The sequence below is a fragment of the Mus pahari genome, chromosome 14, assembly GCF_900095145.1.
Source record: "Mus pahari chromosome 14, PAHARI_EIJ_v1.1, whole genome shotgun sequence".
Lineage (NCBI taxonomy): Eukaryota > Metazoa > Chordata > Mammalia > Rodentia > Muridae > Mus > Mus pahari.
The window spans coordinates 41,098,552-41,121,338 of record NC_034603.1 but is presented as its reverse complement, the minus strand read 5'-3'; the positions used below and the strand labels follow the sequence as shown (position 1 = coordinate 41,121,338).

The following is a 22,787-nucleotide window of genomic DNA, read 5'->3' as shown; positions in this document are numbered from 1 at the left end:
AAAAAAAAAAAAAAAAAAAAAAAAAAAGAGTTATATGGGAAGGGAAAATTAGTTCAACTTACAAACTCTTAATCATGAGTAATTTTCCTAGAAATATCTGCATTACAAGGCAATCAATAATATAACCCACCCATTGTTTGGGGTAAAAAAAGATAGGGAGAATCTAATGATCAGCATAAGGACTAGGTTTTATGGGGCCTAAGGTTTGTAGTTTGAGAAATACTGTTAACAAATTAACTATGAATTTAAGAATAAAAGGGTAAAAAGGTCATAATTATGAATCTTTAAATTATAAATACCACAAACATCATTAATATCAAAGAAAATATTAGAATTGTAGTTATTCATAGCTATTTCCTCAGAATTGAAACATTCCTTCCTTAATGGAAGAAGGAGGCTCAAAAGATTGAGGCAGCTAATGAAATTCAGAAAACTCAGAAAACTACCAGGTCCTTCCCACAGTTATATAAGCAGGAAAAAAAAGTTGCAGAGAGGCAACTCCAGAGATGAACTTTTGTGGAGTCATCAGCCATATTGGGGTAAGTTTTTCCATGAGGGAGCTGCCTTTGCGTCCTCCATGCTCCTATGTGTAACATCTCACACATGCTTTTTATTACAAAGAAATCATTGAGAATCACTACAAAGCATGTCATGTTAGTTATATTCCCAGAAAATAAAGAAAAACAGAATTTACTATGATGTCTTCCTAAAAACAGCAATTTTTATATCTCTGAGTAGAACAAACACAGAACACTTAATCAAAACTAGTAAACATAGTATGTTACTATATTATATTATTAAATATACTAAAATATGCTAAGTAAAGAAATCTAGGCTCATAAAGACTAATGTCATGTTCTCGAATATGTGGATCCTAGCTTCAATTTATTAGAAGTATTTTTTTTTTTTAATTTAGAGTACCTGTACAGACTAAGAAGCTAGAAAGGGGGTGTTGAGGAAGTACCATAGGGGAACATAGCAGAACATAAGTAATAGGTAAAAGTAAGTTTTATTCACCAGATGTAATTGACAACTTGGAGTTTTACAGCTGAATAAGCATACCCTTTCTAGAACTCTGGTTGGCTGGTTCAACTCAGCTGTTCTGGCTCAAAACTCCTCTCCAAGATGACTAATTCACACTGACTTCTCTCAGCTTCTCTGTGAATTGGTCTGCTTAGAAAACTGCCTCTGAAGTTCACGAACTAAACTTCACTGACTACGTAAACTGAAGGAAACTGCATGACTCTGCTGAACTCAACTGCGTTCAACTGAACCACACTGAACTGATCTGAACTGCACGGCACTGCACTGCACAGGACTGCACTTATCGGAGCTGAACTGAACTGAACTGACTAAAGTCCACGCACTGAACTGGCCTCTCACTGACTCTCACTCTGCACTTCTCTTACGTCACTTCTCTTTCCTGTCTGTTCTCCTGAAAGTTGGGTGTATTCTATGTCTGACTCATTCTGTCAAATCTTTGATTTGACACTTGTCTGCCCCTCAATTAGACACCACTTTCAAACATGGCTGCTTTCTTCTACAAACTGATCTTACCTACATTGTTTGAAATTAAAGGTGTGTACTAAGAGTGTGTCTGTATTCCAGCCAGAGGAATTAATTAAAGGTGTGTGGTATGTCTGGAGCAGGATCACACAGACCTAAGTCTTTGAATGTGATCCCATGTCTGAGCAGCTAATGCTGGATTAAAATTCCTCTACAGTGATATGAAAGCAGAGATGCGGAACGATGTGGGAGGGAGGGTTTATGTAGGAATAAGGATAGGGATCCAGGGAAGATAAGGGGCATAGCCAACACAAAAATATATCTGAAAAAAGCTATATGAAATACCATTTTAAGTCAGTTTAAACTTTCCATGTATTCTACTTCCACAGATCAAAGCAAACTACAGATCAAAAATATTTAGAAAAAATATTACATCTGTACCAAACATATACTTTGTCATTATTTCTTGAGTACATAAACTATATAACATTTACATTGTATTACATTGTGTAATTTAAAGTATACAGGAAGGTATACATAGATTATATTCAAGTATTAGTTTGTTAGTAATGTAGAAATTTCCTAAATGTATTTATAAGAAGGAAAAAAAAATTGTGTGTGTGAGATTTTTCGAGACAGGGTTTCTCTGTATAGCCCTGGCTGTCCTGGAACTCAATCTGTAGACCAGGCTGGTCTCGAACTCAGAAATCCTCCTGCCTCTGCCGAAAAAAGATTTTTTAAAGGAAAAAAAAAAAGAAAGAGGAAACATATGCAGACTCACCCCCAGGTACTTTGGCTTCTCTCAGCATTTGACTGAATAGATTTAGACACAGAATCTTGACTTCTCCGGGGATAAGAAGCAGAAGCTGGTATTTGCCTTTCAAGGAAAATTCTTGTTAAACACAATTTGTTTTCAAATTGATAAATTTAAAATGTACACAGAAAGTAACACCAGTAAGTAACAGACACACATGTATTGGTTCATATTTTTTTCACATACCCTGTATTCACTGTTTTCTTTAAAGGAGCCACCTCTGGATTCACAGCTTCCCATGCCCAATCTCAGAAGTATAAGAACACATAAAAATAAGATTTTATTTACAAAATAATTCCTTACATTTATTTAATTTGGTAGTTCTCACAAGTTGAAGAAATAGGCAGTCTTTAGTAGTGCTTGATTGAAGAATTTGTCACAGCCTGCCTAATTTTATAGATGTCTTTCTTACCCACTGTATTTAAGCAAAGATAGTTTAATCTGTCTTTTCCACAACTGATCCTAACATAGTGCCTTGTAACTGGCAACATAAATTTACTTGAATCCAATGTTTCTTAAATTTTATGCCACCCACATCAAGAAATGCATTATAACTGGTAACAAGATACTAACTATCTGTGAAACTAACAGAGAGACACAGAGTCAGAGTAAGATAAAAAAATTTTAGGGGGGAGGGTATAGGGGACATTCGGGATAGCACTTGAAATGTAAATGAAGAAAATATCTAATAAGTTAAAATTTTTTAACATGAAATCTAACTCTTACTATGCATGGTATATACTTCCATATACATTTTCTACTCTGTTCTAGTTACTCTCTTATATCCTTAATTTCTATTTTTATGTTTTAATTATTTGCATATGGAGGGTGTAGTGCACATGAGTGTAGATGTTCATAGAGGCCAAAGGATGTCCTGGAAGTTAGAGGTGTAAAGTAGTTCTAAGACACCTGACATGGGTGCTGGGAACCAAACTCGGGTCCTTTGAAAGACTAGTGAGCCCTCTTAACCATTGAGCCACCTCTCTTTTCCCATATTCTCTTTTTATAAATGTTGATTGTATTCCATACTAATAGGCCAAGACAAAAATTAACATTTTCTCATGAGATAGCTCACACTTGTAATTTTTCAAGATCAGTATTCATGCTACTTATAAATTATTTTAAATGATGAGAGAGATTTTAAGTGATGGTGAATGCTGACTTGTGCATATCCATGTAAATTACTACTTTTAATACATAAAATGGGAATAAGAGTCACAGATGATTCTGTGGGTAACAGCACTGCCATCTAAGCCTGATATGGTTTAATACCAGAATCCCACATTATAAGGAGAGACCTGACTCCCAAAATTGGTTCTCTGACCTACACACACACATATCATGGTATGCATACAACTGTACTCACACACACACACACACACACACACACACACACACACACTAATAATAAAATTCAAATTTTAAAAATGAAAACATTATGTTACCTTTATACTTTAAATTACCAGTATGGAATAAAAAAATGAATGCATCAAAGTCTATGAAAACACACTGAAAAAATTTAAAATATGAATATTGCTATACATAAAATTATTTAATATTTTATTCATATGATTCCATTAATAATTTTAAAGTTTGTTTCTAAAATTTAAATATACATAACCAGAATGTGCCAAATACATTTCAGAATATCTCCCTATCGGTGATTTCTTCCAGAAGGAAGTAAAAAGACAGTGAACATTGAGCCAGTGAGCAAGATGGCTTAGCAGGAAGCCTTGCCTTCAAGCTTAATGACCTGAGTCTCATCTCTAGAATACACATGCACACACAAATAAATAAATAAGAAAAGTAAAGTCTCCCAACACTCACCACTATAGCTCATTGGTTCTCAGATGACAAGATTTTAGTGGTCTCATTTTAAAATGTAACACATATTAGAAGCTTCCTGGCTCTAAAACTTAATCAAGAGTTACAAAAGACAGTCAGCCTCTAAGAAGTAGAGATAGAGCATGTAAACTCCCAGCAATGGCAACTATCATAATCTGCTGGTTTAAGCTATAAGGAAGCTATAAGCTACTAGATGGAAGGATCTTAGACCATTTGGGCTATCACAAAATATCTTCTTTTTGTAATTTACAAATAGAAGTTTTTGATAGTGCTAGAGACTAAAACATCTTTGATTGAGATGACAACAAACTAGGTGTTTGGTGAAAGCTTGTTCTTGTACCAGAGAGAGCCCCTCTTAGTGTCCTCACATGACAGAAGCAGCATACTTCTTCATCTTTCCTTTATAAGCCACTAGTCCTTTCATAGGGGTGGACTCCTCACAACTCTAAGTACCTCCTAAAGGTTTATCTCCTACTCGATGGTTAAGTTTCAACTTAAGAATTTTTCAGATCCATAAAATACTGAGGGAGACAACAGAGAATAGACAAGCAAAAAAAAAAGCAATGACTAGAACCAAGCACCAGAAATTCCTGGGCTTATTCTTTTTCTACCATCTACTTTTTTCTATTTTTTTTTAAACTCTATATACACTTTTTCCTGTTTCTGAGGTAACTCTAACCCTTCCATCCTTTCCTAAAAAAATATATGTCACAGTATTCTATGTTCTGAGAAAGAAAAATAGTCTTTGCAATGTAGGTTCCTACTTTATTAGAACAAAGGCTCCAAACATAAAGATAGACTCCATTTAAATGCTAAGCCATCCTCGTATACTAGGCAACTCAAAACTCCTGTGCTGGAATGCTCAGAAGGAGCCAAGTAATCTCTATATCTGGGCAGTGAAAAGCAGCAGGGACATTCTGCAATGAGAGACCCAGTAATTTTCTACTTTCTAGTTCTTGTCTATTGAAATTTTTACTTACCCATTTTCTTACCTGTTGGAAAAGAAGGGGAACCATAACTGTCCGAAACAGTACTGACACCTGGATCATTCTGAAGTGGATTACAAGTTAATGGCTGTCTGTTCCTCTTTTTCTGATTGAACAATGGCACAGGCAAACAGCCTACATAGAATGTACCAATAAATTAGTATCATATAGGTAAATTAGATGTCTACGTCTAGAATAATTTCCATTAATAATATGTAATGATGCACAGTTTACTGTCTACTTCTATATTCTAATACACTACAGATATATTTCTATGCCCTTGAAATAATTTTTGCAATCTTTTAGAAGTCCACATAGCTTACCAGTGTCTCTAAAGTCCTTTCTTCTCCTGTCTCTGTTCTTATTACCAAGCCTTTCCCAAATCTATCTTTTATTTCCTGAATTTCCCTCTTCTGTTTGTCTATTTCCTTAGCTGCAGAGTGCCTATAAAATATATCAAAGCTAAGAAAGAAAACACCTTGAACCATGCTTTCCAAAAATCTAACCATATTTTAGACCACCAGCCTCTCAGACCATAGTTACCAAACTTTAGTTTGACTAAGATTTATCCTGGAACTCTGATTAACATGTAGGTTCCAAGGTCACAATCTCCAAAGTTGAAATTTTTATTTCAATTATTTACTCTGGAACCCAAAATTATACTTTCAATAAGCACCCCAGGTATCTATAATGATATTTTTCTATGGATCATTTTTTAAATGTCTTAAGACAGTAGCTCTCCACCTTCTAACGTTGTGAGCATTTAATATAGTTCCTCAGGCCGTGGTGACCTCCAACTATAAAGTTATTTCATAGATATTTCATAACTGTAATTTGCTACTGTTATGAATTGTAATGCAGATACCTGACATGCAAGATTGTCTAATACGTGACCCCCAAAGGGGTCTTGACTCATAGTTTGAAAACCACTTTCTTAAAAGAATGACAATACCTAATCCAAGTAAAAGTAAATACCATCACCACTTCCTCCACATGAGGAAGGTCCTTCAGTCAAAACAATAAATAAACTTTAAAAGCTACAAGAGAATTCAGGATCAAAAGAGGTCTTCAAAGCAATAACTAGAAAAACAGAGATGGGAGCCAAGTTTCTAAATATCAGTTCAGAAACTCTAAACACTACCATTGTCTGCTGCCCCATTCTCACTGGAGAACACTAACTGAGGAAGATCTCTAATGAAAACCTATTATCTTGTAGGTTCTTGAAACAGAATGCCTGGGTTTTAACTGTGCCTTCAACGAGGATTTGAAATAAAACTTCAAAGTTAAATATGAACAATTTCCTTAAACTCTTTGACCAAAGAAGCATAACATAATAATTAAGAATGTGGACTCTATGTCGCAGGAAGAAGAAAGAATATGTCAAATGTCTTGAAAATCGTGTGGCTGTGCTTGAAAATCAAAACAAGACCCTCATTGAGGAACTCAAGGCCCTCAAAGACCTTTATTGCCATAAAGCAGAGTAACTGTGTTTGACTTGGACCTTGTTGACTGTGAACTCTAATCGGGGCAGGCGATGCAACATCCTCATAATGGCCACATGGACTTGTAGATGGGTCTCTTAACCCTTGCTATAGAATATAGTCTGCTGTAGGGTGTGAATTGGGAATACTGTTCCATGGGTTGGAATGCAGCTCTCCTCATACTACCAAGCTTGCTCTTTTGCCAATAGCATGCAACATACGTTTTGTTTGCCCTTCTGCTAAAGAATGTCGACATCGAAAGAAAGAGTATGTGAAGTGTCTTAAGAGTCGAGTTGCAGTGCTGGAAGTTCAGAACAAGAAGCTTATAGAGGAGCTTGAAACTTTGAAAGACATTTGCTCTCCCAAAACAGATTAGTAGAAATATTTAACTATGAACTGATTACAGCATGTACAGTTGCTTTTGAATGCAATACAATATATAGCCGGCAAGAATTATGGCTTTTTTCTTTGTATCATTCATCTGACTTTCTAAAACTAACATTCCTAAGATGCTTTGTTGTATTTAATTTGCTCTTACCTCTAAGGTCAATTTTTAAGAAGAAACAAACTGTAAAAAATGTATGTAACAAATTCTTAAAATGAAATATTTGTAAGACTTGTTCCAGTGCAACATATTTGCAGTTCCCAGTCTCTCGGTCATGAATAGTGTCCTATGCAATAAAAATTTTGCAGGTTTTAAGAATCATTTTAGGAAAGGGTGCTCAAAGGCAGTGCATCTCTCCAGTAGTAAGATAAAATCAACCCACAGAGATACCTCAGGAAAGAATGAAAGGAAGTGTATCCTGATGACATAACTACATGAGAATAGCCTACNCATGAATTTGTGCATTTATAGATTTTTATGATCGTCACTTTGTAAAGAAAATATTGTATTGCTGACCTTGGGTACCACAGTTGAAGACAGTTTTCAATAGAACCATGTTGGTTGCTCTTTGTACTATTTGGTATTTATTTAAGTATGTGAACATTTACTACAGCTTCCTACTATGTATGTAGTATATGAATTTCTACAGAAGTAAAAAAAAAAAAAAAAAAAAAAAAGAATGTGGACTCTAAAATCAAATTTCTAGGTTCAAGTCCTATTTCTACCACTCAATAGGTTACTTAGTTAAGGTCTTTGTGTCTTGGTGCCTTATCTAGAAAACAGAGGAGGCGGTAAAGATTAAATAATACTTGTGACTAAATGTTTAGACTATGGTGTCCCATCATAAATTATCATTATATATCATTGTATACTTCATTGTCATCATAATCATTTCCCTGCCTCTTGTCATTCTTGACTTCTATCCTCATGTCACCTCATACTTGGAAAGATAGAAACAATATAAAATATTAGAAAACAGCTTGGTTGTTAGTGGCTCAGACCTTTAATCCCAGCAACTCAGGAAGCAGAGGTAGGTGGATCTCTGTGTGTTCAAGGCCAGCCTGGTTTCTAGGGGAGTTCCAGCACAGCTAAGTCTACACAGAGAAACCTTCTTGAAAAGAAAAAATGCTGCTAGGAGCGGGAGGGGGAGCACCTTCTTAGAGGCAAAGGGGAGGGGGATGGGATAGGGGATTTGCAGAGGGGAGACTGAGCAGGGAGGCAACATCTGAAATGTAAATAAATAAAATAACCATTTTTTTAAAAAGACATACTTTTAAAAAAAGAAAACATTTTAACAAGTCAATCAAAAAAACACAAATGTATTTCTTTCTTTCCTGCTTACAACCATAAATTGATCCCTTAAGTTTTGTAGAAAAAGCACCAGAGTAAATCTCAGTACATTTAATTTTACTCTCATCTCTCCTGCTAAATACTTTGCCCTGAAAAGCTTACTTTGCCTCTTTTGACTATAAAATGTTCCTATAACTTATACATGTTTTATGTACTATATAAAAAATACCAAAAACAATTAGATGCTGTTCAATACCTGCTGTACTTCGGGCTGAACTTTCATTTAGGTTTCTCTTCATTTTCTTCCGTGTCAAAGCTTTTGGTATTTAGCACTTGCCATTTACAAGATGAAGTTAACTAAACCTTAGAAGGAAGAAACTTGTAACTCATATTCATCAACAAAATCAACTTCTCAATCAATTAATTATGGACACTATGGATTAAAATTATCAAATGTTATCACCTCAGGAACTGTTTTGTGATACCCCATTTTCCCAGTTATGTTCAAATAAATTATGACATGGGTGGATATAATCTTGTTTTCTAAATATATAGAGAGTTTCCACACAGTCTAAGCAATTTATTTCAGAATTCAGGACCCATGATGGGAATTCTGAACCAAAGCTATAAGGGAAAGGAGTTACAGCACTGGCAAACTTACAGAAACTAATAAAATATTTTTCTATTGTATTTTTTCTGATTTGGGCTTCCAATTATATTTATATATTAATATATTTAATTCAACAAATGTTTGCCCATGAAAAGGCCAGACACAAACCCAAATAATTTCTACTGCAAATCCACAGCCCAGTGAGCCAGACTGATGGGAACACAGGTAACAGTGCAATCAAACAAGTAAACATTAAGGTTCAAATATCATTTGCAAAAATAAAACTCAAAAACAAGCGACTAAGGACTGCCTCTTTGTGTGTCTTGAACAGAATATAGGAAACTCTTATTTTTCTACCACTCTAGGAATGAGAAGAGAGATGGAGCCTTTTTTTTCCAACACAGAAAGGCCAGCGCCAGCTCATCCTAAGCCTAAGAGACCTTACAGGAGCTTAATACCTTAAATATCCTAAAACTATGGCATGTGAGACAGAATTCATAGGACCCAGACTTGCCTCAAACTTCTGATCCTCCCATCTCTACCACCCAAGCGCTGGGACTGCAGACAGGCCACTATGCCTCGCTCACAAATACACGGCAGTGCACTATCGTCTTCCTGGACCAGTAAACTCTGCTGCCCTGAGCCCAGCTTCCAAGAGAACTGGCTTCGGCTGGACCAGGGGTGGACTGATGGGAATGAGGTGACTGGGGTGGCAGGGGTAGGGGTGGCAGGAGCAGGATGACTGGAATGACAGGAGTGGTGGAAGCAGGGGTGGCGGAGGCAGGGTGGCGGGGGCCGGTTGGTGGGACTGGGGTGACTGGGCTATGGGTGCAGGGATGGCGGAGGTGGGGTGGTGAGGCAGGTTTGGGGGCAGGGGGAGAGGTCCTACCCAACTCACTGCCAAGCCTGCCCTAGGATCACCATGGCCTCGAGCAGAGGCCAGACAGGGCCTGTTTGAGGCCTCCTTAAAGGAGGGGAGCGATTTTCCAGTCAGAATTCGTCTTCTCTTCCAACACCCCCTCCCGCCTGACACACCCACTCATGGGGCCATTTTAGGTCAACAAACGGTATTTCCCTCCATGGATCCCCCGCCAACACCATGTACAAAGAGAGCCCTCGAGTTAACCTCGCCTCCGTCAGCGTCAGCAGGCAGCCACGCGGAACTTCCCGCCTCTGAAAACCCGCCGGAGGCTTTGCGCAGGCGCACCAAATCCGAAGCACAGTGCGCAAGCGCTCTGGAGCACCTGCGCTACAACCATGCAAGCGCGGGGCAAGGTGATGGGGGGAGGCATCGCGAGAGTTAAAGGAACAGGAACAACTGCCCGTAAAGGCAAAAGCGACACCTTTTGCTCTGTCGCTTGTAAGGTACAAAGCCAGCTCGGGCATGGCTCTGCCTCTTTAGCTGTTTTGTCCACAGACAGAAACCTGTTCTGGTTATGGATGAGGCAGAAGATCCCCAGCCCCGCCTTGCTCCGCCCCCGTGGCATCAGAAAATCATGGCCCCCCCTTTCCCTCCTTGCCCATTTCCTAGTCACTAGAAGTTTTCTAAGATGTTGCTGACATCCTAGACTGTGTCTAAAGAGAATCATTCCCAAGGCAGCAAAACAAGGTATGACTTGCCCAATGTGACCACATGTCTGCCATGGGTCAGGCAGGAGACCTGTGGGGGAGCTGAGGCCCGTTTTAAAATGACCCCCAATCCAAAGTCGAGAGCAGGCAGGCAGGCGGGCAGGCAGAACAGATGCTGCCATGGTTAAGGAGAGCAAAGGAGCACGTGGGCCACAGAGGTCTACAAAGGAAGCAGGGCGGTGTGAGGATCTGAGCTCCTTCCTATATAAGGAACAATTGAACAAACTCATTACGTTGGTAGCTTTTCTTGATTTTTCTTCAGCCTTTCACATATGGGTAGAAACCATTTTTTGGAATATTTCAAAAATCTCATTTGTAGTTCCCAGTTGCTGAATTCTTAAAAAAAACATGCTGTTAGATTCGCAGAGACAACCTCCTGTCAAGAGAAACTTCTGTCACAGGAGCCTGCCTGAAAAGCATGGGGCATTCTTGGCTCTGTGACTTTGGGCATATGATGTCTACATTTCCTTCCTTGATAAAATAGCAATAACAATATTTACTTAATTGCCTTAAACTATTAAAAGAGATATTAAACTTCCAGGACATAATATGTGCTCAATAAAAGTTAATTCCTGTTTCCAGTGGTGGCTGCCATTTAGTAGACTAGCTACTTAGAATAGATATCTACTAGCTACAGTATAGCTACTTAGAATATATATCTTTGCTCAAAGACCATGTCCTCTTATTTCCCTGTCTTCTGGCTATCCAACATAGCTGAAGGGAAGTAGAAAGGGCTGCTGTGGAGAGATGTTTATTAGTAAATGCCTAAAAGAATACAAAAATGTGTTACTTTGTCAGCAAATAAGAGTGGTAGTTGGGGGGTTGGGGATTTAGCTCAGTGGTAGAGCACTTGCCTAGCAAGTGCAAGGCCCTGGGTTTGGTCCTCAGCTCTGGAAAAAAAAAAAAAGACAAAATAACAAAAAGAGTGGTAAGTGGACTGGATGACAGGATAGGAGTAAACGTTTAATAGGATCATTTTTAATATGGAAAAGGGTTTCAACAAAATATCTGGGGAAAGACTTATTCATACTTACCTAAAGCATGAGCATAAGAAATCTCAAGGAAGTGGAATTTGGATTGATACATGCATGCATACATAATCCCCCCAGAATTAATAATTTCCCCCTAAAAGGGCCAAGGATGGGGTATGACTCAATGGTAGAGAGATCGCCTAGACTATTTGAAACCCTTGATTGTATCCCTAGCACCAAAAAGAAGAAGAAAAAAAGAAAAGAAATGCAGAGAATCACAACTTTAACTCTAGTGAGAGGGATCACCTGCACTGCATCTGTAAAGAATGCAGACATGCACCATATGGAATCTTTGCTAGAAGTCCATGAACTCATATACGCTACCCCGGCTCTGTTCTGGTTATCGTTCATCTCCACCCAGACTGTCGCTCAGGATGGATGACAGCAATAGAACCACAGAGAAAGGATAGAGTTAGAGCTGTTAATAGTATGATTGCTTGACTCCACATTATCTATAAGAACAGGGAATCCTTTTTATCATCTGTCCTAGCTACTTTTAGCTGTCAGCCTGACACAGTCTGAGAATCGTCTGAGGGAGCCTCAGTTGAGGAACTGCCTAGATCCAATTGGCCTGTGGCCATGTCTGAGAATGAATCTATTGATCTGGGAGGTCCCAGCCCTAGGTGGGTGGATTTGGGCTACATAAGAACACTAGCTGAGCAGAGGCAGAAGGTGAATTAGCAGGTCTTTCTCCATGGGCTGTGTGTGTTCCTGCATAAGTTCCTGTCCTGACCTCCCACAAGGATGGATTAAGTTGCTTTACCAGAGTGCTACTCTATCACAGCAACGGAAAGCAAATCTTCTGACAGGCTGTTTCAGAAACAGCCTCAGCTTAATACCTCCAATAAAATTTCTGGCATTGACTCATTGGATAGCCATACTGTGAAGTCAAAGTTACTATGCCTTTGTTTTAAACTACATGATCATGTTTTAAAAAAAAAAATAGTAATCTCAAAACTCAGGAGGCTTACAGGGGGCTCACAAGTTCAAGGCTAGTCTGAGCTACATAAGGAGTTGAAGCCAGCTTAAGCTATGTGGCAAGACCCTGTCAAAACAACAACAGATAAAAAACCTCAAAGTAACACTTTTTTAAGTATTTTAATCAATAGTTGATAACTAGGAAGGATTTTATTCAATATGCCATCAATTCTCTGAACTCTCAAAAATGCACTAAGAGTAGAAAGACTTTGCCAGGTGCTTTGGGGAAGAGAATTGGTGCTGTGGGAAACCAGGAGTTAAAACTCTTGGAAGTTAACTTGGTATAAGAGAGTGAACGCCTCTGTTGCCCCAGTTCTAAGCAAAAGCTTTCGTTTTCTAGTAAAGCTTCCTGCAGGAGACAAACTGTACACAGTAACAAGGTACGTGTGCGAGCTGCTGCCGGTCATTAACTTCCCAGGGAGTTACTCACTTGGACTCATCACAAAAACTTGAGAAATGTGAAACTGTACTTCAAAATGCTGACCTGTTAAAATTCCATAAAACAAGCCTCAAAGTTCGAGTCACTGGTGCCTGCCACGAGTAAATCACTGAAGCAGTGTTTCCAGAGAGACTAGGGCAAAGGACAGAGCAAACCACGGGTCAGCAGGAAAGGAACAAAAAATGTAGGGCAGGGTGGTAATAATTCACCACAGTTCAGTAAAACCACGAGAGCCGGAGAACTGTCTTCTCTCTACACTTGGCTGTTTTCATCACTGTGAAGTGTTCAGTGTATGCTGAGGCAGAAAGAAAACCAGAGACTACAGGGACTTTGTCTTAGATTTCAGCAGTAATTTCGAAGTGTGAGCATACTTGACTTTGTTTTATTTATGCATTATAATCTCTTTAAAAACAAAAGGGATTGAGGCAGTGGGTTATTAAACACTATGAAACATTTTGAATTTCCACCATGTATTTGCTTTTTGTGTCTTGTGATTCTACACCATGCTGGCTGTTTATTTGAGCTCTGAAAGAGCAAAATTAGAAGTTCAGAGGAATCCAAAAATAACAGAGTCACCCTGTTGTCCTGTAGCGAATGCTGGCCTTAATGAGAAACATGGCTCCTGGGCCTAGCTTTCTTTTATGTAACTGTGGAAACTTAATCTGACTGAGTGCTTCCTTCCTTTATTCTTGGCAATAAATGTCTGCCCTTTATAACTCATAAAGTGAATTTATGAATAAAGTAAGCAGCCATCTGTGGGGAAAAATCATAAATAAACCTACCCTGTATGATAAATGATTGCTTTATTGTGTCCTTAGGAAACAACTTAGTATGGTTTTGTGTGTGTGTGTGTGTGTGTGTGTGTGTGTATGAAAATATATATTTCCTGTACTTTAACATTCTTGGCTTTCTGAGTGATTAAGCTTGAAATCAAGTAAGATCTGGTTCAGAGTTATTTCTCCAAATCTATGTAATCATCTTATCCTGTATTAGTTCCCCTAGTAAGACCCCCCCCCTTTAGAACAACACATTCCAGAAGAAAGTCTTTGATGCCAGTAAATGAAATCATGTCTGTATACCTCATACAATGTGGTTAAAATATATATAATATATATGTAATATATGCTTCTATGTCATTTTTGTATATATTATGTTGCAAAATATTTTCAGGCAGTTAAGAGATTTGAATATTACTGACAGCTGCTTTTCATTTGGTATTTAGACAACTTAAAAAAAAAAAAAAAAAAGACATGATAGGATTACCAAAAGCTTCATGAGACAGAAGTTAAAGATGTTTCAAAGTCACTTTTTAAAATTAATTTTTGCTTCATTCATTATTTGTGTGTAAGAGACAGAGAGAGAGAGAGAGAGAGAGAGAGAGAGAGAGAGAGAGAACAGACGCGCATATGTGGCAGTCAGAGGACAACTCTCAGAAGTTGGTTCTCTCCTCAGGATTGAACGCAGCAACAGTTTTGCCTGCTGCATTTCTGCCATGCTCTGTGTCACCCACCCTATCGTAACTGGGTTCTTGTGCCTCTGACCGTGGACAGCTATGCTGAAAGAAAGGAGCTGTGCTGTTCAAGAGGAGGTCAGAGACAACAACGCCTTCAGATAAGGAAAAGTGCTTACTTTGGAAATGTTTTTAAATGTCAGTGGAAACCAAAACACTGAATAAGCCACTTTGTTATATTTGGGAAGATTGAGCTTAACGTGGTATTATTTTATAAATAATCATTCTGACTAGAAAACAGAAGTTTTATAGCAGGGGATGCGAACACAATTGTACTTCAGTCTACTGACCGTCCGAGTTAGAAGTTAACAGCTGCATCGTGATCCTTGATCCTTGCATATTTTAGTCCAAATATGGTCAAGGGAGGGGTTACAGAAGGGAGTGTCCATAGAATAAACAGGCTTGGAAGTTCTGACAGAAACTGTTGTGAAGTGAGCTCAAGAGAGCTCTGTATTTTGCATTTCTCAATTAGATCTAAACTTGAAAACTTTTCTCAGAAGTTAACCGTCCTTTGACCTCTTCTCTTCTGAATTGCAGAAATCGGACCAGATTTTGGTATTTGTTAAAATGACCTCTTGTGTTGCTAAAGAACCTATTAAGAAGATTGCCATCTTTGGAGGGACTCATGGAAATGAACTGACAGGAGTGTTTCTAGTTACTCACTGGCTAAGGAATGGCGCTGAAGTTCACAGATCAGGGCTGGACGTGAAGCCATTCATTGCTAACCCAAGAGCAGTGGAGAAGTGCACCAGATACATTGACTGTGACCTGAATCGTGTTTTTGACCTTGAAAATCTTAGGTAAGGCTGTTCTCTATTCTCTGAGAATATATACAGGTGAGAAGTGTTAGTCATTGGGAAAGAGACCATGTAAATGTTCCTAGTAAATAGTCAGATTCACACATAGAACATCCGTGGTAAATAAAATCACTTTCACTTTTAATCATGCTGCATTACAAATTATGCAACTACACAAACTGGGCACTCACGCGCTCTAATCTTCTTTTTGCTGTACGCCATCCAGTATACAGCAACAAATAAGAAATACCTGTAGCTCTGACTCATGTGACTTGAAAGACATAAATATAATAATCCTGTGCATAAATTTGTGTTGAGCAACATGTAAAAATAAAAATCTAAATTCTCAAAAATTTAAAAATAAATGACTGCTTGGTCGTTATACTGGTAAACATACTGTTGTATGGGAAACTCACCACCATACTTTCTTGCAGGTATGTCTTCCTCACTGTGTCCAGTGAGGAAATTATGACATTTTGATTAGTATTTTTTTAATGAAAGGGAGAGTAAGCACCAAGAATATGCCTTCTTCATTGCAGATATGATTTCCAGGCAGTAAAGACTCTGGTACAAACTATTAAAAATAGCTAGATAATAGAAATATATGTACTTATGTTTTTAAAATATGATTGAGATACTCAGTAGAGAAGTACAAATCTAAACCATTATCATGTATAGAACAACCTAGAGGTTCTGTTCCCTAGGCACGCTGAGAGGGGTAGATGAGGTACTGAACAGGGACGCATGCATCAGGGACAGGCAGCATTGTACACAGACAGACACAAGCAGTGGGGATAGGCAAGGGAAAGGAGAAGAAACAGGTGAAATAATTAAAAACCATGAGTGAATAATAATAATAATACCCTTTGTAAATTCTTCCATCTATAAGATTTTGTTCAGACAGCCCCCAGCCTGCAATCCTAGCTGTTTGGGAAGCTGAGGCAGGAGGCATTCCTCCATCCTTGGCTGCAGAATAAATTCAAAGCTAGCCCACTTGTATTGTATTGTGGTGTCAACACTTGTTCCAGAAAAATGCATGTAAGTATGTTTGTGTAAGTTTGTGGTTTGTCACTTGTAAACTGTGTCCCTGATCCAGTAGTCATTCCCGGTCTTCCATGTAAACTACCCAATGAAGACGTGAGCACCAGGGCTTGACTCCCTCCTTTCACCAGAGCCACAGTGCTGGGGATGCTGCAATAAAGAAGCAGTGCACTGTAACGACAAGGAAGTGCTTATACAATTAAAGGATATATTTTATTCAAGCTTGGGGTCACGTGGTAAATTTTGTTTGTGAAGCCCTACCTGAGACCAGCCACATAAACAAACCTAACATTTTATGAGCATGCCAGTGCAGCACCAGACGTGTGGGATCAGTTGGAGAAAAGGCACAGAGGTTTGTTTTCATTTGCAGAGGTTTCAGATAAGTTTTCATGTCCCTCGTGGATTTGTTGTGGTTTGCTTTTCACAGAATGTTTCTCTGTGTGTAACTGCTGCCCTAGAACACTCTCTCTCTCTCTCTCTCTCTCTCTCTCTCTCTCTCTCTCTCTCTCTCTCTCCTCTCTCCTGGACTGGGCTCAAAGATCCTCCTGAAGATCTACTTCAGAGTCTCGCTTGCCTCTGCTGGGATTAAAGGCATGTGCCACCACTGCCAGGCTTCCCTCTTTAATTTTTAATATATAAGGTTTGCAGCTCATTCTTTGTGTACTGTTTCTGTTTTCTGTTTATGTTATCATAGCCATAGACATTGTTAATTTTTTCTTCCTACTAAAACAGCAAAGAGATGTCTGAAGACTTGCCATATGAAGTGAGAAGGGCTCAAGAAATAAATCACTTATTTGGTCCAAAAAATAGTGATGGTGCCTACGACATTGTTTTTGACCTTCACAACACTACTTCTAACATGGGTTGCACTCTTATTCTTGAGGATTCCAGGAATGACTTTTTAATTCAGATGTTTCACTATATTAAGGTAATCTCAATGTTATTGTATTATATTAGGATCCCTTACTTTTAAGTCATAGAAAGATGTCAGGAAGACCAGAAAAAGAGAAATGGATTGTATTCCATAGCAAAATGGGAGGATGGATGAAGTACTGTACAAAGATACAGAGGAGTGATGATAGGGAAAAGAAAGTAAAATAATAAACACAGTGAGTAAAATAATAAAATATCTGTGAATACTTGAATTTACAGAGCTAAAATTTCTATCCAGATGGCCACTAAACATGCAGTATTTGTTAAAACTAAGTAAAAATAATACCAAAATTTTAAACAGTACAGTTGAAGCATCTCTGTTGCAGAGCCTTAAAAAGATCATGACAAGACCACTCAGTTTTGACCAAAGTCCTAGGATAGAGAGACTTGGCTTTGTAGTGTCTTGACCCATTTGGTTTCTGTGCACTGACACATCTTTGAATGTTTTATGAATGCATCAAGACTTCAACCCTGCCGGGCGGTGGTGGCGCACACCTTTAATCCCAGCACTTGGGAGGCAGAGGCAGGTGAATTTCTGAGTTTGAGGCCAGCCTGGTCTACAGAGTGAGTTCCAGGACAGCCAGAGCTACACAGAAAAACTCTGTCTTGAAAAAACAAACAAACAAACAAATAAATAAATAAATAAATCTGCTTCAACCCTGGCAGAAAATCAGTGTCAGCCCCAGGCACTTCAGCAGAGGTTCCAAAAGTGTAGCCCACTGTGTCCTCCAGAAGCTGGAGGGGCTGAAAACGGTGGAAAGGGACCAAGGTGGGAGATCCAAGATAATACCTCAGGAACAGAGATGAGCTCAGTGTACACAGTAAGCTCAAGCCTAGCCAGAGCTACACAGTGATGCTCTGTCCCCAAGTTAGGTAAAATGAACCTAGAGACCTGGCCCAAATTCTCATAGAACTAAGCAGAAGTTGTGAGAGAAATCACACAATATATGTAGAGATATAGACCACAGGTGGTAACAGAATTTAAGAATTAAGACCAATATTCCAAACGTTCAGTGACAGGCCCAAAGTAGGATCCAGCTCAAGGGGAGGTCCCAAGGCCTGACACTATTACTGAGGCTACGGAGTGCTCAAAAAAAGTAACCTGTTATGACTGCCCTCTGAAAGACCCAACAAGCAGCTGAAAGAGTCAGATGCAAATATCTGTACCCAACCAATTAACAAAAGCAGCTGACCCCTGTTGTTGAATTAGGGAAGACTGAAAGAAGCTGAGAAGGGTGATCCTGTAGGAGGACCAGCAGTCTCAATCTAGACCCCCGAGATCTCTCAAACACTGGACCACCAAACAGACAGCATACACCAGCTGATATGAGGCCCCCAACACACATACAATAGAGAACTGCTGAGTCTGTGTTCATTCAGAGATGATGCACCTAACCCTCAAGAGACTGGAGGCCCCAGGGAGTGTAGAGGTCAGGTGGGGGGAGGGGGTTGAGGGCATCCACGTGGAGACAGGGGCGTGGGGAGGAGGTGTAGGATATGGAGCAGTAGGAAGGTGGATGGGGAAGGGGGCAGGGAATGGAATATGGAGTGTAAAACATTTTAATTTAATAAAAATAAGACCAATATTCCGATAAACAGTTAAGTGTAAACAAAGATGAAAGCAAAAGTAGCCAAATGTGTTCAGAAGAAATACGTGTTTCCTATTTTTGGGCCAAATGTGTTCAGAAGAAATACGTGTTTCCTATTTTCGGTTTTCATCCTGGAATACTGTTTTGTGGACAGTTTGCCCAGAAGCTAATATAATTTGCTTTTATATGTAATTCGTTTGTATGGTTCCAAAAGTATAACATCAGGCTTTAGAGAACGTTTCATAAGACTGTCTAGCCAATTCTGATTATGAAGTAGAGAATATTGAAGGGACTATTATTGACTCTGTAGCAGCCAAAAGAACAAAACATTTTTTGCACACTAAGAAAGATGTTTTCAATTTTCTTCAGAATTGCATGGTTCCACTACCCTGCTCTGTTTATCTCATTGAGCATCCTTCCCTCAAATATGCAACCACCCGTTCCATTGCCAAGAATCCTGTTGGTAAGTCATGCTCCTGCTGGCACAGGTAAAGGAATAGAGCCTAACCAACACAAAAAGAACATAACTCACATATCATTCATCTTAGAACTATCTGATAAGCAGATTCACTGTAGGCAAGCCCTAACCATACTTAATTTCCTGAGTTTCTCTGAGCAGATCTCTGTATTTACTCTTGCTTCCTTTGCAGTAACACTAAAGCTTTGAAATTAGTCTGATGTTCTCATTCCCAAAACTCACAAGGAGTAAAACCTTCTATGAATGCCTGTCAGACTCATCCCCATTGTCATTGCAAGAATTTGTATATTCCATAGGTATTTGTATGTCTGTTACAAAACAATACTGTGCTAGGTCCTGACACAATCTCCAAGAGCTCAGTGTCTAATGAGAAGATGGAACTTTAACCAGATAATTACTCCGTTGTGGCAAACTGCTAAAGTAGGGGTAACACCATTCTGTTTCCTGGGAAATCTATTAGTATAACTAGTTATCTACAAAGTATGCTGTAAATAACACTGCTACTACAACTTGAATATATTTTGTTAGACCTCGGATGTCTTAACAAAGTAATTTGAAAGATAGGTGACAAATAATATAAACAAATTGCGGTGAACTGGACTCAGTCGGCCCCTCAATCCATGGGAGAATCAGGTGGGCAGGGAGTCAGCGAAAAGTGACAAACAAGACTCGAACACAAGGGAGTATTGATCTGAATGTAATTTCTCAAAGCAAGTATCAGACTTATATTACAGAAGGAGACAAGGAAGTTAAAATGATACATTAAGGTCATCCAAGGTACATTGAAGTTATCTGATGCAAAATGACTTTTACAGCACACAGAAGAATGCATACATAAAAACTAACAGGAATCAACTGGGATAAAAATCAATGTTAGCAACTGGGATCAAAAGCAGCCCCACCTAAAGTCAGCTTATTCTTGAGATGCCGGGGGCAAGGGCGTCATATGGCAATTCCATAGTTCCAATTCTAGTCTATTGTATAGTCCACCTTCCCCCTAGGTCATTGTAAATTCCTGTGTATGGGAGTGACTCAGATATCTATTTTTCTAAGTTTTTACTCTAGTTCCTTCTTATACCATAACCTTCCTTCTTCCTAGGCCACTGTAAATTCCTGTGTGGGGGGGGAGTGACTCTACTATTGTTCTAAGTATACTATGTAGACTAGCCCTGAGATTACTAGCTCTATTCTAGTAAATTGTAATGCCTGATTTCTTTCACTGTCTATCAACACTGAAGGCATTTTCATCTGAATGAGTAACATTCTTACAAAGATCAAGGCCCAAGGTTGGCTCAACAACTTCCTAGGATATTGGAACACTGGTGAAGGCTAATCTAACTTAGCTATATGTCAAAATCAATCCTTAGAGGCACTTATAATAAAACAATATTGAAGGAAAGTGCACAGATCAGTTCACCAACTAAAGCAAGGACAGATTTGGAGCATTTGTTTTACAGGATACCACGGTTCCAGGAGACTAAGTTTCCATGAACTTTTTGCCTTAGGACTGCATCCAAGCTTTTGGGCCTGTCAGGAAAGTCACTACTGGAGTGGGTGTGGCAGCAAATGAAATTTTTTTAAAAAGAAAAGCTCTGACTATTCAAATAGTGATTTTGTTACATGGTTAAAGTAATTAATTTATTATTATAATTAGAGGACTATATTAAAATATACATAATATTGACTAAATATCCAATATCCTTACATAGTTTAAATAAACGAAAGCTTTGGCCTGAGGCTATAGCTCAGTGATAGAATTCTTGTCTAGTATTCTAATACCTCAAAATAGATAAATCAACTAACAGGTAAACAGACAGGCAGATAAACAGGCAAAATGAAAAGTTAACCAGAGCCTAAATGATACAGTATAAGGCTGTGGGTGTGGCTCAGTAGAAAAGCACCTGCACCACATGCATGAGGGCTGTCAGTCAGCTGTCAGCACTGCATGAATAACACAGGAACAACAGACAGCATGCTTTCCTCTGACACTGAATAAAAGCATAAGGCTTCTGAAGTCTGATGGATCCACCTTAGTTTGTGGTATTTATGGTCAGTGCTTTTTTTCTGAGTTAGAAGAAGTATCTATTAATACATTGGTCCTTGCAAATAGAGCTAAATTTTAAAACATTTTTAACCTGAGGAATTATAATTTAGAAATGCTAGTGTGTTCTTCTGAATTTAGTACTTTATTTGGAGTATATTTATTACATAATGAATTTAAAAAATTGAAGACCAGAAAAAGAACTTTTAATAAAATATTTTACAGTCACAAAGGCTGCTGCCTCTTACAAATTTATTTTAACTGGTACTAACAGCATAGGGGCCATTCTAATGCCAAGTTGCCTCAAGCCTAACAGAATCATTCCAGGTAAACTTAATCCCAAGGATTGGTTTGTAGTTTGCTGCAGCCTGCCTCATGATCAAGTGCTAACATATTCATTCATACTCCACGCCCAACACTATGAGTAACTAGGCACAACCTTCTTAGATTCTAGGCATCATCTCATTTCAGATTCAGCACTTGTTTAACCATGCATCTTCCTTTCCATCCTGAGTGTGTCATGGTGTTATCCTGTGGATTTGACTGTTCAGCAGTGGTAAGCGATCTTATGTGAAAGTGAGTTTTTAGTCTGAAAAACATTCTGAACTTAGGAGAACAAACTTCAATAACTAATTCTTCTGCATGAAGTGTCTACCCTGCCTCTCTGTGGCCCTTGATTTCCATATAGCTCCACCATGGCACTGGTTCTACACATGAGTTGCTTCTGCAGCATGTCACCTGTACCTACACAGTGGTTCTGGGGTTGGCTCCACGACCAAGATCTATTTCATCTCCCCCAAGGCTATGTAGAATACTTTGGCCTACCTGAAAGGCAACCTGAACATTATAATTAAAACTTTATTACAGCATCCTATTTTGTTATCTCTCAGAGAATTAACCAAGAGGAATTTGGGGGAGAGGGGCAGTTGTCAAGTAACATAATCAAATGAAAATTTAAAAAATAATTCTTGAATCTTTAAATAGCGATTTAATAATAATATAAATTAGAACAGTCAATATCATGAGGTACCGCTATCTTTTGTTGTTGTTGTTGTTGTTGTTGTTGTTCTACAATCTTTTTTTTCAATTTTTTATTAGATATTTTCTTCATTTACATTTCAAATGCTATCCCCAAAGTCCCCATACCCTCCCCTGCCCTGCTCTCCTACCCACCCACTCCCACTTCTTGGCCCTGGCGTTCCCCTGTACTGGGGCATATAAAGTTTGCAAGACCAAGGGGCCTCTCTTCCCTATGATGGCCGACTAGGCCATCTTCTGCTACATATGCAGCTAGAGACACGAGCTCTGGGGGTACTGGTTAATTCATATTGTTGTTCCACCTATAGGGTTGCAGACTCCTTCAGCTCCTTGGGTACTTTCTCTAGCTCCTCCATTAGGGGCCCT

The 22,787-nt window shown here is 38.8% G+C and overlaps 2 protein-coding genes across 4 annotated transcripts in view; one reads left to right on the top strand and one right to left on the bottom strand.

Moving 5' to 3' along the window:
• The window catches only part of Spata22 (spermatogenesis associated 22), a 17,792-nt gene extending 7,708 nt beyond the window's left edge, over positions 1-10,084 (bottom strand). The window contains exons 1-5 of the mRNA XM_021213577.1: positions 10,044-10,084; positions 8,564-8,670; positions 5,158-5,286; positions 2,507-2,567; positions 2,288-2,383 (exon numbers count right to left, since the gene is read on the bottom strand). Of these exons, the coding sequence (XP_021069236.1) occupies positions 2,288-2,383; positions 2,507-2,567; positions 5,158-5,286; positions 8,564-8,606 (329 nt within the window). The 5' untranslated portion in view covers positions 8,607-8,670; positions 10,044-10,084. The remainder of the gene's footprint in view (positions 1-2,287; positions 2,384-2,506; positions 2,568-5,157; positions 5,287-8,563; positions 8,671-10,043) is intronic.
• A 3,151-nt stretch (positions 10,085-13,235) lies between these two features.
• Positions 13,236-22,787, top strand: part of Aspa (aspartoacylase) — an 18,436-nt gene continuing 8,884 nt past the window's right edge. For 2 of the 3 annotated variants that reach the window (XM_029545569.1, XM_029545570.1), the window contains exons 1-5: positions 13,236-13,355; positions 14,447-14,582; positions 15,042-15,304; positions 17,075-17,270; positions 19,234-19,327. In XM_029545569.1, the coding sequence (XP_029401429.1) occupies positions 14,547-14,582; positions 15,042-15,304; positions 17,075-17,270; positions 19,234-19,327 (589 nt within the window). In that variant the 5' untranslated portion in view covers positions 13,236-13,355; positions 14,447-14,546. The remainder of the gene's footprint in view (positions 13,356-14,446; positions 14,583-15,041; positions 15,305-17,074; positions 17,271-19,233; positions 19,328-22,787) is intronic. The other variant, XM_021213744.2, reaches the window with a different exon arrangement.